Source organism: Micromys minutus, assembly GCF_963924665.1.
Source record: "Micromys minutus genome assembly, chromosome: 1".
Lineage (NCBI taxonomy): Eukaryota > Metazoa > Chordata > Mammalia > Rodentia > Muridae > Micromys > Micromys minutus.
The window spans coordinates 51294395-51314652 of NC_137969.1; the positions used below are offsets into that span (position 1 = coordinate 51294395).

General features: G+C 39.1%; 1 protein-coding gene and 1 pseudogene across 4 annotated transcripts in view; one reads left to right on the forward strand and one right to left on the reverse strand.

The window, feature by feature from the left end:
• The window catches only part of CCDC88A (coiled-coil domain containing 88A), a gene marked incomplete at its 3' end in the record, with an annotated part of 138616 nt that overhangs the window by 24910 nt on the left and 93448 nt on the right, over positions 1-20258 (forward strand). For all 3 annotated transcript variants that reach the window (XM_080936042.1, XM_080936040.1, XM_080936041.1), the window contains exon 3: positions 4614-4722. In XM_080936042.1, coding sequence (XP_080792168.1) covers positions 4614-4722 — 109 coding nt within the window. The remainder of the gene's footprint in view (positions 1-4613; positions 4723-20258) is intronic.
• On the reverse strand, positions 4211-4475 carry LOC308431561 (WD repeat-containing protein 70-like; annotated as a pseudogene). Its single transcript has one exon. The product of its transcript is annotated as a WD repeat-containing protein 70-like (transcript).

Consider the following 20258-nt stretch of genomic DNA (forward strand, 5'->3'; position numbering starts at 1 on the left):
CCCTGATTTTAGTGGGATGGTTTCAAGTTTCTCACCATTTAGTTTGATGTTGGCTACTGGTTTGCTGTATATTGCTTTTATTATGTTTAGGTGTGGGCCTTGGATTCCTGATCTTTCCAAGACTTTTAACATGAAAGAGTGTTGAATTTTGTCAAATGCTTTCTGACCCATGGAGTTGTGAATTCTTTCGACTGCCTTTCCCCTCTCTTGATTTCTAGCTTTATAGTATTGTGGTGAGACAAAATACATGGAATTACTTTATCTTCCTGTATATTGAGAAAGCGTTGTGTCCTAGTATGTGATCAACTTAGAGTTCCACAGATTGCTGAGAAGAGTGTTTGTTCTGCAGTATTGGAGTTGAATATTTTATGGACATGTGTTAAGTATATTTGATCTATAGTATCGCTTAACTCCATTATTTAGCTTCTTTATTCCTTTTTTGCTTGCATGATTTCCTTGTTGAGGGTAGGGTATGGAAGTCACCTACTATTACTGTCTTGGAGTTAATCTGTGATTTTAAATCTAGTTTTACTTTATGAAATTGGGTATACCTATGTTTTGCATGTATATGTTTAGAATGATAGATTATTTTCCTTAATCATTATGAAGGAAATGATGTCACTTCTAATCTCTGTCACTTCTAATCTGTGTTGGTTTATTTTGTCATATATCAAATAGAGATTCCTGCTTATATCCTGATTCCATTTAGTTTGCATATCTTTGTACATCTTTTCATCCGAAGGTGGTGTCTAATTTTGGTGGTGAGTTATTTTTTTTGGAGGTGATACAGAGAGTCCTGTTTTCTAATCCAATGTGCAAGTTTATGTCTTTTGATGGGGAATTTGAGTCTTAATACTCTGAGTTATTGAAAGTGTCATATTTATTCCTTTTATGTTGTTGATTTTGTTGTGTTTCTTAGTCTTTGGTTCTTCAGGATCAGCTCCTTCATGCTCTCCAGCAGCTCCTAGTTAGTGCAGATGTTGGAGTGGGCTTACTGAAAGCCCAGGATCTGTAACTGGGTGGTAGCTAATTTGGTCAGTCTGCCAGCTCTCCTGAGTGCCTGCAGTCATCAAGAGGTAGAGGGGCTAGTTCTCCCACACAGAATGCCATTGGGACCGACTCTCCTCAACCCACGCCAGCAGGGCCAGCTTACCACAGTGCTCGGACATCCACATCACAGACATTAACACAGACTTCTGCTACCATAGAACCACAGACTCAGACATGGCCCTCAACATCAGCCCAGGCCAGGATGCTAACATGGTCTCAAGTGTCAGCACAGGCCACTCAGACCAGTTTGACCCCTGGACATCAATGTGGGGCTCAGACAGCAGCCCAGACTATTGACATCTGAATAGACTTCAATGGTAACAGAGGCTACAGATATCAGCATAGACCCCAGTTACATAGGCTCCTCATATTTATCTGCTCCTCACCATGGTTGCCCCAATTCCATTTTCCTCCACTGTGCACAAACTGTTTGGATTTGCTTTCTCTCCCATCTCTCTACCATGTACGTCATCTTTTCCTTCTCTCTCTCCATCACACATTCACCCATCATAGTAGACATGGGGCTGGGCTTATGGGTTTTTTGTTTTGTTTTGTTTTGTTTTTTTGTTTTTAGATTTATTTATTACATATAAGTACACTGTAGCTGTCCTCAGACACACCATAAAGGGGGCATTGGATCTCATTTCAGATGGTTGCGAACCACCATGTGGTTGCTGGGAATTGAACTCAGGACCTCGGAAGAGCAGCCAGTGCTCTTATCCTCTGAGCCATCTCTCCAGCCTGCTTATGGGGTTTTTTTGTGATAGTTTTATTATATTTATTTTGTCCTTCCCTTCCACCTGTGCTATTGGTATTTACTGTTAGACCTCTGCATTGTCACCAAGTACTCTACAACTTTGCTACACTCGAAGGCTTATAGTAACTTTTAAAATCCTGTGTTATTTCTTGTTTTCTCATTCATTTCTAAGTGTGTTTTTGACTGTTGCTTTACTTTTTGTTGTATTTAGTAGTTTTTTATTGTATGATGGATGTTAGGACCATTATATTTTGTCCTAAAAACTATTCAGCAGGTTGCTTGTGGTATTTTAGACTCAGCCTTTCAGTGGATGAGGGATATCTTTCTTCAGGTTGTCTTACTTGCCCTAAGAATAATGATAAACTAGTTTATTGCTTCTGTCCTGGCCATAATCTTCTACTCTAAGAGAACCACTTTTTTATGTGCATGGGTGGACCCTGTGTGTGCATGGTATCAGAAGAGGGCATCTCTGGGACTGGAATTACAGACAGTTGTGAGTTAACACTGGGTGTTGGGAACCAAATCCTGGTTCTTTGGAAGAACAGCCAATGTTCCTAACTACTGAGCCATATTGCCAGCCCTAGCCCCACTTTTCAGTTTTTCATTTTTAACTCTCTTATGACTGTATTTTTTCTTTAGAGTATGTATTGTTTTGGTTGTAATCAATTCAAAAAATTTACACCAAGATAAAGGTTCCAATTTCTGTCACCTACTTCATTTTTTTTAGAAGTTTTTCTGGGTTATTTCCTAAGAAATAGAATTCACATTACTGAGTGAGGATAAATAGCCATTTGGGTTAATATCCTGTATTTTTAATTCTTTGTTTAAGTGGGCTTATTTTTAGAGGATGGAATTGGGAGGCTATTTCTTCTAGGAATAAAAAGTAGTAGAATAACAATTACGAATATTCTAGTTTCAGATATATTTTTCTACCAATTAAGGCATATTGGATGTATTGATATTAGTTAGAAGCACAGACTCTATAAGAGAGTAGTAGTAATTTGTTATGTATCACTGATTAGCACAAATGACTACATAATCTTTTTTTAATATAGATATTATTTATTGATTAGACAACATGGCTAAGATTTGCTTTAAAAGAATCAAGAGAAGAAAAGCAAATAAAAATGTTTATTATTATAGCAATAACATAAAAAATAACACTAACCATGAATAATTATATAGTAGTTTATATAAACAGTACTATTTATAGTTTTATAATTTCTCATAATAAAGTTCAAAAGAAAAGCAGTAGCAGCCAGACATGGTGTTACATGCCTTGTAGAAGCAGGTGATCTCTGAGTTAGAAGGCAGTCTAACCTACATACCAAGTTTTAGGTTACCTTGTCTTAAAAGGGGGACAGGGGTGGAGGGGCGGTTAGTGACATATGTCTTTCATCCCAGCCTTCAGGAAGCAGAGGCTGAGGATTTCTGTAAGACTGAGGCCAGCCCAGTCTATATGAGTTTTAGTGAGATCCTGTCTCAAAAAACTATATATGTACATATGAATATATGCATATAAACATCTTTACATCGAACAAAAAAGGCTTACTTCTAATGATATTAACTTCAAGTTCACAAAACATATAGTATATGTTGTTGCTAAGTAATGTACCATTTTAACTTTTAAGCAATTTATTTATTATTTTTACATGTATGAGTGCTTTTGCCTGCATGTATGTCTGAGCATCATATATGTGCAGTGTCCATGGAGGCCAGAAGAGGAGGGTATCCCCAGACGCTAGAGGTCAGCAAGTTTTGAACCATCAGGTGGATGCTGGGAATTCCACCCAGGTGCTTTGAAGAACATGTAGTGCTCTTAATCGCTGAGCCACCTTTGGCCCCACAATTCAGCATTTTAAACTCAAAACCAACTACGGGGCACAGTAGTGCACTCCTAAATACCTGGTGCTCACTCAGGAGGCTAAGACAGAAGGATAACTTAGTCCATGAGTTCAAGCCAGGGTAATGTAGTAGGATCCCAAATCTCTTCTTTGCCATTTAAATTGAATTTGGGTATGATCAAGGTATTGGTGGCTCATTCCTATAATCTCAGCATTCAGGAGGCTGAAGGAGATACACTGTCAGAAGTCAAAGACAACCTGGTCTACGTAGAGAGTCAGTCAGAATTACAGAGTATGACCCTGTCTCACAACTGCAAATAAAAACAAAAAAATAACAAACATGGCAAGTACTACCACAGCACTGATTTAAATCCAGTTGTTCTCAAACTGTAGACCTTCCTCTAGTAGAGATCTGAGTTAGACCCAAAGAAAGCGCACACTGCCAGTGTTCTCTGAAGACCCTGACTAGTGGGACTAGAACTGCCGACCATCTGGAAATAAGGTTTCATTAAGTGTCTCCTACAGCTCATTAAAGCAGGGATTCAACAACAGCAGCCATTCAGTGTATGTCACAATGTTCTATACTATCTGGGTCAACAAGCAATGGTGACAGCCACCTCTGGCCCAGCCTTCCAAATACTGGTTCCACAGGGTTTTCAAGCTTCTTTCCACTGCTGTCCTTCGAGTTTGCTCAAACATGACCTCCAAGTCAAGTGTGCACGCTTTCTTCCCAAATCCTGTGAAGCCCATGGTGACCGCGAGCTGAGGTCCCGCCCTGTCTGTGCCTGTCAGCCTGTCACTTCGCTGGGCCCTGAGTGCTCCATGACTGCCAGAGCCCACAGCCTCCGGAGAAGCTGCAGCGCACAACCGACTACATAATCTTTTAAAGAAACTATTATATTTATTTTTAATTGTGTTTCAGTATAATTAAAAAGCTTTTCTTTCCTCTAAATTTCTTTCAGTAATCCTAAGACAGAGAGTCAACGAGTCAATAAGAAAGTCAACAATGATGCTTCACTTAGAATTCACAATCTATCCATTTTGGTGAAACAGATAAAATTTTATTACCAGGTAAGTGGCCTTTTCTTTTTAAAATAATATTTTAATGACAATGTACATATTTATATTTTAAAATTAATTCTGCTGATAACTTGCACAAATAGTAGTGTACTTGAATTACATTTTTGATGTATGCTTTTTTAACATCTGTCAGTTGTTAATTCTGCATCATTTTTTTAATGTCTGGATGTTTTGCCTGCATATATGCCAATGTACCACATGCATAACTATGGGGGCCAGAAGATAAATGATTCCCTCAAACTGGAATAACAGATGGTCTGAGCCACTGTGTGGGTACTGGGAAATGAACCAGAGAAACCTGGAAGAGCTAGCAGTGCTCTTCACTTTTCCTTAATTCTTACTGCTGCTAATATAGTTCTTAGAATTTCTGTAGGTACTTTACACAGATTTTTGTTTGGTAACCAGTGTTTAAGTGTTTATTTCAATATGTTTTCTAATTTATGCTATGTTATATTTCATTTTTGAGTTACAGAGAAGGGAGCTTTTAAATTAAATATACAAAATTATATATATTAAAATTAAATTAAAAAAAATAGTTCAAGAAATTTAGTTTGTATGCTTCTATTTTTTGATACCTTTATTACTTTCCATTTTTCTTTCTTTTTCTCTTTCTTTCTTTCTTCCTTCCTTCCTTCCTTCCTTCCTTCCTTCCTTCCTTCCTTCCTTTCTTTCTTCCTTTCTTTTCTTTCTTTTAAAGACAGGGTTTCTCTGTATATTCCTGGCTGTCCTGGAACTTGTAGACTAGGATATCTTGAAACTCATCCTGACTCTGCCTCCAGAGTACAGTGAATAAAGACATACCCAGTTCTAAATTTGAGTTGAATATATAAGTTCACCCAGACAAAAACAGATGTTACCCTACATGAGGCTCAAACTTAGAACCCTGGGATTAAGAGTTCCATGCTCTATCAACTTTGCTTAGCCAGCAGCTAATTACCTAGTATCTCTTTATTTATTAATTTGTCTCTTGAACTCTTGAGTGTTGAGAAAGAAGAGTTGAAGTACTATTTTAAGCCAAAAGATGTATCAGCTGTTCTTTCATAGACTTTGACAAGACATTAGTAGGTGAAGATGAACCTAAACTTGTTTTGGAGAATTGGATTATTGCTTCTACATTTGATTCAAATTATTGGTTTAAATGTTTTAAAGAAAATCTTCTATTTCATGTTTTTTAATTTTATACACACACACACACACACACACACACACACACACACACACACACACACACAGTGTAAACAGTGTATCTTAATTATATCTACCCACCCTTGCCCCTGATCTGCCCTCCTGACTCTCCTGGAAGTCCCTCAAAATGTATCCTTCCCTCCTTCCTGGTAACCCACCAGGTCCTGTCAGTGCTTTCTGCTGGAAAGTTAAGTGGACTTCCTGGTTTGGTTTTGTGCAGTTAACAGAGTTGCAGTGAGTTCATGCATACAGCAACCATGTCATGTCATGTCTTGTTATGTCAAGAAGAAAGTTTTTGAAATCCTCTGACTCTTATAATTTTTCTACCCCTTCTTCCTCAATGTTCCCCAAATTAAGTAATTTTTATATGAAGTCTGTATTTCCCCAAAATTCACGCTGAAAATACTTTAATTCTCATACTTAACAAAGGCCAAATTCTGTATCTATATGCTTTTGTAGATCAATGCTATAACTTTAGAATAGATTAATTTTAAATAATTTTTGTGACTTTTAGACTCTTCTTCATTTTTATTTTTACTCTAAAGACTTGTTTTATGCAAATTAGTGTTTACTTGAATGAATATGTCTGTGCACAATGTGGCCTCAGAGGCCAGAAGACAGTGTCTGACCCTATAGAACTGTAGTTAAAGATGGTTGTGAACTGTCACATGGGTGCTAGAAATCAAAACCAGGTCCTTTGCAAGACACCAAATGTTCTTAACCACCGAGCCATCTCTCCAGCTTCTCTGTTCTTTTTCTTTTTTCTTTTAAACTCTATTTTAAAAAACAAAGATAAAAGAAAAAAATTTAAACATTTTTGCATAAATGTATACAAATACATTTTTGTCAGTGTGTGGCTTTTTTTTTTTTTTTTCTTTTTTTTAAGGTTTGATACTCTGCATTAAGGTCTTACTAGTTACAGTGAGCAAAAAGTACATGTAAAACAGGATGTAACCCTGAATTAGTCAACGTTTTCTTGGTGTGTAAGGATTGAGCATAATGTTTATTTGTTTTGTTTTGTTTTCTTTTTTTTTGAACTTCACACAGTCTGTGAGTTGTTTGTGGAGCAGTCTGAGCCTCTGGGGTTAGCATCGCACTACCAGTGACTGCATTTTATGTCTGTTCTTTTCTGACTGGGTTATCTCACTCAGGATGATATTGTCTAGATGCAACCATTTTCATAAGAATTTGGTTAAGTCATTGTTTCTGATTGCTGAGTAGTACTCCATTGTGTAAATGTACCACATTGTGTAAATGTATCCATTCATCTACTGAAGGACATCTGGGTTCTTTCCAGCTTCTGGCTATTATAAATAGAGCTGCTATGAACATTGTGGTACATGTATCTTTGTTGTATATTGTAGTGTCTCTGGGGTATATGCCCAGAAGTGGAATAGCTGGATCTTCAGATAGTACTATGTCCAATTTTCTGAGGAATCGCCAGACTGATTTCCAGAGTGGTTGTATTAGTTTACAACCCCACCAACAGTGGAGAAATGTTCCTTTTTCTCCGCAACCTAGCCAGCATCTGCTGTCATCTGAGTTTTGGATCTTGGCCAATTTGACTGGTGTGAGGTGGAATCTCAGGGTTGCTTTGATTTGCATTTCCTTGATGGCTAAGGATGTCCAGCACTTCCTTAGATGCTTCTCAGCCATTTGATATTCCTCAATTGAGAACATTTTGTTTAGCTCTGTACCCCATTTTTGAATAGGGTTGTTTGATTCTCTGGTGTCTAGCTTTTTGAGTTCTTTGTATACCTTAAATTTTAGGCCTCTATCTGATGTGGAGTTGGTAAAGATCTTTTCCCATTCTGTTCGCTGCCATTTTGTTTTCTTGACAATGTCCTTAGCCTTACAGAAACTTTGCAATCTCATTAAGTCCCATTTGTTAATCTTTGACCTTAGAGCTTGAACCATTGGTGTTTTGTTCAGAAAATTTTCTCCTGTGCCTATGTGTTCTAAGACTTTTCCTACTTTCTCATCTAATAGTTCAGTGTATCTGGTTTAATGTGGAGATCTTTGATCCAGTTACACTTGAGCTTTGTACAAGGAGATAAGAAAGGGTCTATTTTTATTCTTTTGCATGCTGAGTACCAGTTGGACCAGCACCATTTATTGAATAGGCTGTCCTTTTTCCATTGAATGTTTACAGCTTCTTTGTCAAAAATCAGGTGACCATATATGTGAGGGCTCATTTCTGGATCGTTTATTCTATTCCATTGATCGACTTGCCTATCTCTGTACCAATACCATGCAGATTTTAGCACAGTTGCCTTGTAATATAGCTTGAGGTCAGGATGGTGATTCCTGCAGATGTTTTCTTGTTGTTGAGGATGGATTTCACTATTCTAGGTCTTTTGTTGTTCCATATGAAATTGCACATTGATCTTTCCAACTCAATGAAGAACTGGGTTGGAATTTTGATGGGGATTGCATTGAATCTGTAGATTGCTTTTGGTAGGATGGCCATTTTTAAAATGTTGATCCTTCCAATCCATGAACATGAAAGATCTTTCCATTTTCTGACATCTTTCTCGATTTCCTTCTTTAGAGGTTTGAAGTTCTTGTCATATAGGTCCTTCACTTGCTTAGTTAGAGTTACACCAAGGTATTTCATAGTTTTTGTGACTATTGTGAAGGGTATCTTTTCCCTAATTTCTTTCTCCACATGTTTGCCCTTTGAATATAGGAAGGCTACTGATGTGTTTGAGTTAATTTTGTATCCAGCCACTTTGCTGAACTTGTTTATCAGCTGTAGGAGTTGTCTGGTGGAATTTGTGCGGTCACTTAAGTACACTATCATGTCATCTAAAGAGTGATGTTTTTACTTATTCCTTTCCGATTTGTATCCCCTTGATCTCCTTTTGCTGTCTAATTGCTCCAGCCAGGACTTCCAGTAATATGTTGAATAGGTAGGGGGAGAGTGGGCAGCCTTGTCCAGTCCCTGATTTTAGTGGGATTGCTTCAAGTTTCCAACCGTTAAGTTTGATGTTGGCTGTTGGTTTGCTGTATATTGCTTTTATTATGTTTAGGTATGGACCTTGGATTCCTGTTCTTTCCAGGACTTTTAACATGAAGGGGTGTTGGATTTTGTCAAATGCTTTCTCAGCATCTAGTGAGATGACCATGTTATTTTTTTCTTTGAGTTTGTTTATATCCTGGATTATGTTGATGGATTTCCTTATATTAAACCATCTCTGCATCTCAGGGATGAAGCCTACTTGGTCATGATGAATGATCGTTTTGATGTGTTCTTGGATTCGGTTTGCAAGGATTTTGTTGAGTATTTTTGCATCAATGTTCATAAGTGAGATTGGTCTGAAGTTCTTTTTCCTCGTAGGGTTTTTGTGTGGTTTAGGTTTTATTGTAGCCTCAAAAAATGAGTTTGGTAGTATTCCATCTGATTCTGTCTTGTGGAATAGTTTGGAGAGTATTGGTGTTATATCCCTAATAAATGTGTGATAAAATTCTGCACTGAACCCGTCTGGACCTGGGCTTTTTTTGTTGGGAGGCCTTTGATGACTTCTTCTATATCTTTAGGTGTTATGGGATTATTTAGATGGGTTACCTGGTCCTGGTTTAACTTTAGGATCTTGTATCTGTCTAGGAATTCATCCATTTCCTCCAGATTTTCCAACTTTGTGGAGTATAGGCTTTTGTAGTAGGATCTGATAATTTCTTGAATTTCCTCAGTTTCAGTTGTTATGTCTCCACTTTCCTTTCTGATTTTGTTAATTTGTATACTCTCTTTTTGCCCTCTAGTTAGTCTGGCTAGGGGTTTATCAATCTTGTTGATTTTCTCAAAGAACCAGCTCTTGGTTTTATTGATTCTTTCGATGGTTCTTTTTGTTTCTATTTGGTCAATTTCTGCCCTAAGTTTGATTATTTCTTGCCGTCTACTCCTCTTGGGTGTATCTGCTTCCTTTTGTTCTAGAGCTTTTAGCTGTGCTGTCAAGTTGCTGATGTATGCTCTCTCCAGTTTCTTTTTGGAAGCGCTCAGGGCTATGAGTTTTCCTCTCAGTACTGCTTTCATTGCATCCCATAGGTTGTTTTGTTTCCATGTGTATGTGGGCTTTTTGTTGTCTTTGTTGTTGTTAAAGTCCAGCCTTAGACCATGGTGATCTGAGAGGATGCATGGGAGTATTTCAATCTTCTTATATCGATTTAGGCTCGTACTGTGTCCAATTATGTGGTCAATTTTCGAGAATTGTCATGGGGTGCTGAGAAGAAGGTGTATTCTTTTACTTTAGGATGATATGTTCTGTAGATATCTATTAATTCCAGTTGGTACATATTCTCTGCTAGTTTTACAATGTCCTTGTCCAGTTTCTGTTTCCATGATCTGTCCATTGGTGAGAGTGGGGTATTAAAGTCTCCCACTATTATTGTGTGGGGTGAAATGTATTTTTTGAGCTTTAGTAGGGTTTCTTTTATGAATGTGGGTGCTTTTGTATTTAGAGCATATATGTTAAGGATTGAGAGTTTTTCCTGACAGATTTCCCCTTTGATGAGTAAAAAGCGTCCTTTCTTATCTTTTTTGATAACTTTTGGTTGGAAATTTACTTTATTTGGTATTAGAATGGCCATTCCAGCTTGTTTCTTGGGGCCGTTTGCTTGGAATTTTTTCCCACCCTTTTACTCTCAGATAGCATCTGTCTTTGTCTCTGAGGTGAGTTTCTTGTATGCAGCAAAATGCTGGATTTTGTTTATGTATCCAGTCTGATAGCCTATGTCTCTTTATTGGGAGTTGAGTCCATTTATGTTAATAGATATCAAGGAATAGTGGTGTCTGTTTCCTGCCATTATTGCTTTTGTAGGTTGAGTTGTGTCTGTGTCTCTTTCTTCTTTTGGTTTTCTTGCTTAGGAGTTTTCTTGTTTTTACTAGGATGCAGTTCCCCTCATTGTATTGGGTTTTCCACCTATAATTCGTTGTAGTGCTGGGTTTGTGATCAGATATTGTGTAAATTTAGATTTGTCTTGAAATATCTTCATCACTCCATCTATGGTGATTGATAGTTTTGCTGGGTATAGCAGCTTGGGCTGGCACTTGTGCTCTCTTAGGGTGTGCATGATGTCTGTCCAGGCTCTTGTAGCTTTCTTAGTCTCTGTTGAGAAATCCGGTGTGATTCTGATTGGTCTACCTTTATATGTTACCTGACCCTTTTCCCTTTTTTTAGTATTCTTTCTTTGCTTTGGGCACTTGGTGTTTTGACTATTATGTGTCGGGAGGAATTTCTTTTCTGGTCCAACCTATTTGGAGTTCTGAAGGCTTCTTTTATGCTCATGGTAATCTCATTCTTAAGGGTAGGGAAGTTTTATTCTTCAATTTTGTTGTAGATATTTACTGTGCCTCTTAGTTGATATTTTTCTCCCTCTTCTATTCCTATTTTCTTTAGGTTTTGTCTTCTCATTATGTCCTGGATCTCCTGGACATTTTGGGTTAGGAGCTTTTTGGTTTTTGCATCTTCTCTGGCTGTTTTGTCTATGTTTACAATATTGTCTTCTGCCCCCGAGATTCTCTCTTCCATCTCCTGTAGTCTATTGGAAATGCTTGCTTCTGTGACTCCTGATTTCTTTTTTAGGTGTTCTACCTCTAGGGTTATCTCTTTTAGTGTTTTCTTTATTGTGTCAATTTCCGTTTTAAATTCCTTCTTCCATTCCTTCATCTCGTTGATTCTGTTTTCCTCTAGTTCTTTGAGTTCTATGAGTGTTTTTCTTGTTTCCTCTTTAAAAGCTTCTGATTCTTTTTGCTTTTCCTCCCGTTCTTGTTAAAGGATCTCTATCATCGTCTTGAGGTATGATTTTTAGGTCTTCGTCTTCTTTTTCTGGAGTGTGTGGCATTCCAATGTTTGCTGTGATGTGAGAGCTGGGTACTGGTGTTGCCAGGTTGTCTTGGTTTCCTTGGGATAAGCTCTTTTGCTTTCCTCTTTCCATCTTGTTGTCAGTGATATGTTCTTGCCTTTCCCTTGTACCTGGTTTGTGTCCCTGGATCTCTGCTGGTCCAGGTGGCAGATGGTCCAAGCCCTGTTCTGCGCCCCAAAGCCACCCGGTGGGAACAGAGGTTCCAATGCTGGGTTTCTGGTCCCTGGATCTGCCCGTCAGGGGCGCGCTTACCGTGCGCACTTGGCAGAGATCTTTCTGCCCCCTGGCAACTCGGATCTCCTTCTCACCAGGCCTTTATCTCTGGGAAATGCTCTCTCTGTTCTTTTTCAACTTAGAAAGTATTTATCCAATTAACCAGAGTTTCTATAGGTTAAGCTACAGGTCTTCTTTTTTTCCCATGTGCATACCCAGTATCAGATCCCTTGAAATTGTTGGTACTGATGGCTGTGAGTCACCACGTGGGTACTAGTAATCAAATGTAGACCTTCAGCAAGGCCAACAAGCATTTTTAACCACTGGGCCATCTCTTCAGTCCTTTTTAATTTTTAAAAGAATTTATGCATAGTGTGCCTATATTTAAGCCTATACATGTGTGTAGTGCACATGGACATCAGTGAATGGCATTGGATCCCTTGGAATTATAGATACAGAAGGTAATCCACAGCTGCCTTGTAGGTTCTGGAACCTTAACCCAGGTCCTCTAAACCACTGAGCCATTTCTTCAGCCCCCGCAATTATATATTCTTGGCTATTTGTTTCCTTTATTATAGTGATGTTAGTTTTCTCTTTTAATTGCTTTTTTGCTTGATATCAACTCTTATCAAGAGTACATATTGCTGTTCTTAATTGTCTCAGCTTTCATTTAACTATTTTTTTTCACTTTAAGTCTTTTTTTTTGTAGATAGATAAGAGTAGGATTTTTCTTAATATAATAGGCTGTTATTGTGTGCTCATATTGTGTATTGATACTGTGTATTGAACCCAGGACCAAGAGCCGAATCACTGTGCTGTGTCCTCAGCCTCCGAATGCATCTTTAATTCAGATAAGACCATGTACATTTACTTGCATTACTCACTGGCTTCTTTTTTTCTCCTGTTCATCTTAGAGGTTTGGTGTTTTACTGATTTGGACATATTTTATTTATTTATTCATTTATTCATTTATTTATTGCCATTTGTTTGTATATCCTGTAAAATTTATTCTTTCCTAAAATCTAAAACTGTTTTTTACTTTTTTTTTTTTTTTAAAAAGTAAATTCTGTGTAGAATTCTTTTAGTATCTTCTGCAATGCTGGTTAAGTAACTATGGATTGTTTTAGTGTGCTATACTTAGAACATTTTTATTCTACGTATCTGTTAAAATTAGAATATACAGTCATGTTGACTGGCAGTTCTTTACTCTCAGTCTTTGTAGTGTGTTGTCTGCTCTCCTGTAGACTTTTCCACTGAGAGGCCTAATGTTATTCTGATGAATCTTCTTTGTGAGTCAATTAGCATTTTCTTTTGCAGCTGTTAAAAATGTTTTATTTTGTGGTTTTAGCATTTTAACATCATGGAGAAATTTCTTTTGTGGTTATGTCTGTTGATCTGTCTGTCGAGGGTTCTTAATGGATATTGTACTTAGATATTTATTTTTTTTCTTTTTTAGATTTGGGGAATTTTCTGGTATTTCTGTAAATTGTTTTCTTATGCCTTAAGTTTGTGTTTTGACGTCTTTTGATGTCTTTTTATGTACTCAGTGGAATTCAGTTTTTTGCTTGTGATCTAAATCTCTTGATAGTTTTGGTACTGTTTTTTGTTTTGTTTTGTTTTTTGGTATGTAGATATAATATTTATTTTTATTAATGGATTTTCTTTTATTTCGTGCTGCTAGCCACTGTGGTGGTTTTTGTTGTTGTTATTGGTTTTTTAATGCATTGATTTGTTCACATTTCTGCCTTTCTGGATTCATTTTTTTGTATGTCTGCTGTGTCCTCTGTTTTGATGGATTTCCCTTCTGTCTGCAGACAGTGTGCCTGGGTCCCGAGTGTACTTCCTCACTTTCCTCATCTGCTTGTTGCAATTAATTCTCTTTGAGGTTTTTAAACCAGACTGTTGTGTTTTGCATTTTACATTTTCTATATCTTTCAGTTCATTCAATGAATTGAATGTGAACTTCTTTTTTTTAAAACTTTTAAAGAATTTTTAGGCAGTGTCTCACTATATAGATTGGTCTGAAGCTTATTTATTATATAAATCAGACTGGCCTAGAACTTATAGAGATTCCTCTGCTTAACCTTTGTTGTGTTGTGATTAAAGACAGGCCAGCACACCTGTCCACTGAGTGTAAGATTTTATAGGAGGAATCTTGTTGCTTTTTTCATATTTCATTTCCAGTTTGTAATTTATACATTTGTCAGTGTTGGTATCTCATTATTTGGGATTCTTCTTAGGTAGAAACTTTCTCTGAAGGGCTCAGTATCTCTTCACTCCCAGAAAGAAGAAAAACCACCATACTGTAAACTCACCAAGATGAAGCATATGCATAAAAATGGTAAATTATATAGTAAGAAAATGAAAAAGTTCATGTTAATTGTTAAATCTAAAACTAGGATAAAAGTAATAGTAAATGTGTAAACTAAAGGATGCTGTCAGGATAAATGAAGGATGGAAAGACAATGACAAAAATAAAAGTATTTTTTAAGAGGAAGAGATGAAAAGAAGTCATGTTTTTATTATCAGTGATAGAGATCAAGGTACAGTTTTTTGGCTGTTATGAATAGTATAGCAATAAACATGGAGGTGAGAGTATATATGTTAGAATATAGAGTCTTTTGGTTGAGTCATACAGTAGCTCTGTTTGTAGTTTTTTTAGTGTCCTGTAATATACACAGCAGTCCCATGAACCTAAGGACACCCTCTCTAGCACGTGTTGTCATCAGTTTTCTGATGACAGTCATTCTGACTGGAGTAAGGTGGTTTATCAGTTACTTTTCTGAGCTGTACTGACTGTTTTATGTCAGCTTGACACATAAGCCTGAAAGAGAACCCTCAGTTGAGAAAATGTCCCCATGAGATAGGGTTGTAGGCAAGCTTGCAAGGCAGTGGTTCTCTACTTATGGGTCATGATCCCTTTGGAGGTCATACATCAGATGTCCTGCATATCATCACAATTCATACATTAGAAAAATTAGTTATGGAGTAGCAACAAAACAGCTTTATAGTTGGGGTCACCACAGCACAAGGAACTTCTAATTAGTGACTGGTGTGGAGGGGCAGGGGGCATTCTTAGACTTGTGGTCCTGGGTTCTGTAATAGCAGGCTCACAAAGACATGGGGAGCAAGCCAATAAGCAGCACTCCTCCAAAGCCTCTACACCAGCTCCTGCCTGCAGACTCCTGCTGTTTGAGTTCCTGCCCTGACTTTTTCCAATGATGGACTGAGTATAAGCCAGATAAATCCTTTCTTCTTCAGCTTGCTTTTGGTATTGATATTTCAGCATATTGATAGTTGCTGTGATAAAGTAAAAGTATCATGACCAAGACAAGGTTGGTGTGTGCTTCAAGAAAGATGAGTGCATCGTGGCTTGGGAAACATGGCAGGAAACCGTAGGTATAGTAGCAAGCACGAAGCTGAAAGATTCATCTTTTACTGCAAGCACAAAACAGAACTGGAAGTACGATGAGGCTATATATTTTCAAAGTCTACCTCAAGTGACACACTTCCTCCAGCAAGGCTGCACCTCCCAAACCTTCCCATGCAGCACAAAATGGCTGAGTATTTGGAGATATTTCTTATTGTTTCCCTTTCTAAGCCTGGATTACTTCTTAACATCTTTTCCATCTATTTTAGCGGGAAATGTAAGATTTCATATTTATGGCTGACACAAACTACATTGTGTACATGCATGACATTTTTTCATTATCCATGTATCTGTTGATAGCTAATTGCCTTTTCTCACTGTCTCAAGCAAGTAGAGCAGCAATAAACATGGATAACTTTAAGGTATAGAATCCTTTGGTTCTATTCTCAAAAATGCTATAGCTAGGTTATATGGTAGTTCTACTTTTTAGTTTTTTGAGAAACTTTCACATTGATTTCCATAGTGGTGTTAGTTGAAAATGGTGTATTCCTGAACAGAGCACACCAAGCCAGCACAGTTCACACTTAGGAACCTCTTTATTGAAAGAGGGGAAGAAGTGGGGAAGAGCAAGAGAGATGGGCCAGGGTTTATGTCTTTTATCCAGTCCATGACATAGGTAATGCAGGTGATGATTCGCAGGTGATACAGGTAATGCAACGATATGTGACAGTTGCCAAGGCACTGAATGCAGGAGGGTCCTGTCACCTAGGGATGACATCATTGCTGTGTTCAGAGGCTGGCTGTAAACAGCTTCTGATGCTAACATACCTCTTTTTTTTTCTATCATAAAGAGAGGGAAAGGGGGGAGGGGGAAGCTGATGGTGAAAGGGAGTAGGGGCATCTGATCTTTTAAACAGCTTCCTGCTGTGTAGGGATGTCATCAATTTTGGGGTGTAGCTGACTTTCACCATCAGGGCTCACTTGATAGTTGTTCACATCGGGCTCCACTGTGGACAGGCAATCCTGTAACAGGAACTGATTAATTGTTTGGTTAGAATTCTTTTTAAATTTGTTGTTGAGGGAATGTGAAGACAAGGGACAAAGAGCAAATAGTAAAGCCAGAAACGTGAGGAGAAGGGGCATTAAGAAGGGCAGAATCCATGCCTTTTTCAAACCCAGGAATAGGAGGCCTCACTTTATTCCCTGCATTTCTAGATATTTGATTGGATTTTATTTCTTACTGTCCCAGATTTGTTGACATAGAAATAGCATTCTTTTTGGAGAAACGGGCAAAGAGCACCTTCTGTAGCTGAAAGGACATCTAGTTTCTGTCAGTTCTGAAACACCACTGCTGCCAAAGAATCGATGTTTTTGGATGATGAGCATGATTTGGGTCACTTCTTGAAAACTATTGTCAAGCTAAGAAGAGAACTTACTGTATACTGTAAGGGAAGTAGTCATCTCTGCTGTTCCAGCCCCAGCACATACAGCTGTCACCCAGAGTGACCAGGAATGGCACAACTGAACTGCCTCCTTGTCACGTTGGGTAGGTATTGTGTCTACACCCAAGATTGATAGAGGCACTTTTCTGTGGATTACTCCTAGTTCAGGGGAGAGGAGTACCAACATGCAAACTCCTGCCCAGCTTTGAGAAGGTTTGAGAAGAGATTTATGGGTAGGTGATGGTACACCTGAGTGCCACAGAGAGTTGACGTGTTCTGGACTGTAGGGCACTGTGGCAGAGATGAGATGTGGTTCTGTTGCAGTCTAGTGAGCCTAGCATTCCTACAGAATGTGTCCACCAAGACTAGGAGGTATTTGACATGTTTGAAAGTGGACATGTGGGTAAAGTCAAGTTACCGACTGGTTCCAAGAAGAGAACTTCTAGCCTGATGGGTAGGAAAAGGGGTGCTATGATACCTGGAGTTGGAGTCAGACATCTGACGGATACAAGGTGCCCATCCCTAAATGGTTAGATCAGATCTAGTTTTTTTGACAGATATGCTACAGGTGCAAAAGAGAGTCCCAGTTGGTGACCTAGGACTCCAAGGACAAATCCCTCTTTTTCAGTTATGTAGAGGGAAAAAGAACAAATCAGGTCAGGGAGGTATAAGGCCATGACCTTAAGGAGAGCTTATTGGAGCCTTTGAAAAGGCATGGTAACAGGTTTGAGAAGAGATTTATGGGCGAGGCCTAATGCCACTTCATATAAGGGTTGGGAAAGGAGGGAAATGGAAGGAACCCAGGAACATAAAAAACTGGCTATTCCTAGGAATGATAAAGTGATAAAGTGTCTTTCTTTGTAGAAGGAACTGTTAGAGACCGAATTAGATTCTTTCTGTCTAAGGTAATGGCCTTGTGAGTTGGGGTAATTATTAGTCCCAAATAGATGACCTGAGGAGTGGACACTTTGGAATGTAAGACCCTGTAACCTCCACTAGACAGGAAATTTAGAAGAGCAAGAGTCTCAGCTGGGCTAATTTTTAGAAAGGGACTGCAGAGAAGAATGTTGTCTATATAATGGACAATCTTAGATTTAGGGAGAGAAAGAGAAAGTGAGTCAGAAGCTAGGGCCTGGCCAAATAGGTGTGGGTAGAATAGTCCAGGTGAGTTGAATAGAATAGTTGTTAGGGTCAGTCCAGGTAAATGCAAAGATGTTCTGTGAGCATCTAGAGGGATGGAGAAGAACACATCTTTGAGATTTAGGGCAAAGAAATGAGAAGTCCTCAAGGGAATGGTAGAAAGATTAAAGGTTAGCCACAACAGGGTGGAGGGGAACCACTGCAGAATTAATGCACCTGACATCTTGAACCAGGCGATAGGTTCCATTAACTGCTAGGATGTGGGTGTTAAAGTGGGAGGAGTTTTTTACTTAAGAGGTCAGAGATGATAGGGTTATGTCCTCTTGAGGCTCTGGGGGTGGGGGTGGGTACTGAGCTTGGGTGATTTTGTACCAGAAGGGTCCTATAATTGGATGACAACAGGAGAATGATGTTTAGCAACAGAGGGGTTCTGGATGTCCCATACTCGGGGGTCTGCCTGAGAAGCTGGCAAAGGAAATAGCATGTTTGAATTAGTAGGTTGAGTGGCTAGGAGGAGGAGAAAAAGAAGGGACTGCTGGCAAGCTTGGGTTTAGGCAAATGAGGTGAGCAAAAGAAATAGAGGCTTCCAACTTAGGTAGAGGATACCTTCCCAATTTGTCACACATTGTCATTACCAAAAAGTAGTGGATGAGAGAAACGTCCTAAAAATGCAACTAAGTGTAGTGGGTTTGATGAGGAAGGTAAAGTTATCTTTCTACCCTGACAATAGGGGAAGGAGATGGAGAGGTGGGTCCCCAAAACTCAGTCAGGACCGAGTAAGTGGCCCAAGTGTCCAAGGGGAAGGAGATGGGCCACTCAGATACCTCGATGACTACCCGGGCTCCCTGCTGGTGATGGAAGTGATTGGGTCAGGGGAGCTCGGGCCTCTTCAGTCATCCATAGGAGATGCCTAGGAGATCAGCTGGAGGGTTACCAGGAAGTGATGCCCCTCTGTCCTGAGCAGTGTGAGAGTAGTTGACAGCCTAATGTCCCTCCTGATGGCACCTTGGAACATGGCCCTTTTGGATTGCAAGGGTTAGGGCAAACCCTCGCCCAGTGACCTTGTTGACCACATTTGTGGCAGGAACCTGGTAGCCCCTGAGCCTTAGAAGACTAAAAAGCCTGGGCAGTGGCTGGAGTTGGTTACACAGCCTTTGTCAGCATACAATATTTTTGTCTGCAGATTTTTCACCTCTCTCATGGTATACTTTGAAGGCCAGTATCAAGACTTCTGTCTGTGGAATTAAGATTGGTTATAATATTGGGGTAGCTCTGGGAAATTATTCCATTGAGGATCCTGGTCAGGCACTATCTCAGATCCGATTGGATATGCAGGATCTGTTTGATGAGTCTCACCTGTTCCCAAAGTCACCTGTGTTTGTTCATCAGGAAGTAAATTATTACTGAGAATCATATTACATCATGGAAGGTCAAACTATAAGAATGAGAAATATACTGAAATTTTTTAGTAAAGGCAGACGAATTTGAGGTATAGGATCCCAGTTTTCTATTTGAGAAAGTTTATTTAGTGAGAAAGGGACCTGTATCCTGATTAGACAATATACCCCAGCAACTTACCTTAAAGGAAGGAGTGATGCTGGATTAGGTTGGATAGGGGAGAAGTAGGGAGCTTAGCTGTAGACTTAGAACGAGTGGTGGGAGGGCTGAAAGTAGGTGCTAGTGTAGGGCCATTAGAGTGGCTGCAGCTGGCACGGGAAGTGGGAGGAGTCTGGAGATGTCAAGCAAGGAGGCTCTGGGGGAAGTCTGGTGAGAAGAGGAAGAAGCTGAGGAGGCTGGGATTTTAGAAGAGGTTATAGAGACAAGTCTGCAGTGGTAAGGGGGTGGTTTGTTAGCTAGATCGAGGATTGTAGTGTCATGTGGTAGAGGTTTCATAGCTAGAAGTTGAGTTGGGGGACAAGAAGAGCAGAGAGAGGGTTTGGAGCAAAGATAGACAAAAGCTTGGGCATAAGGGACCTCTTTCCATTTACCAGACCACTTACAGTGTGTATAAAGATCCCTTAAAATGGTAGGATCAAATATGTCATTAAGTCGCCATTTAGAGCCGTTGTCTAATGGGTACTGAGTCCAGACCTTATTGCAGAGGTGTATAAACTTGGATACTCTAAAATCAGGTGTTAGTTTTAGAGATTTGAGATTTTTCAGGAGACATCCCAGAGGGGAACCTGGAGGCATGGCCAAAGATGAAAAGACGCCCATTGAGTGGTATGGGATGTTATTGAACTATTTGTACTGGCATACTGAGAAAAATCCAACAGCCAGGTCTAGATGTACCAGGTTGTCACACAAGCAGGCAG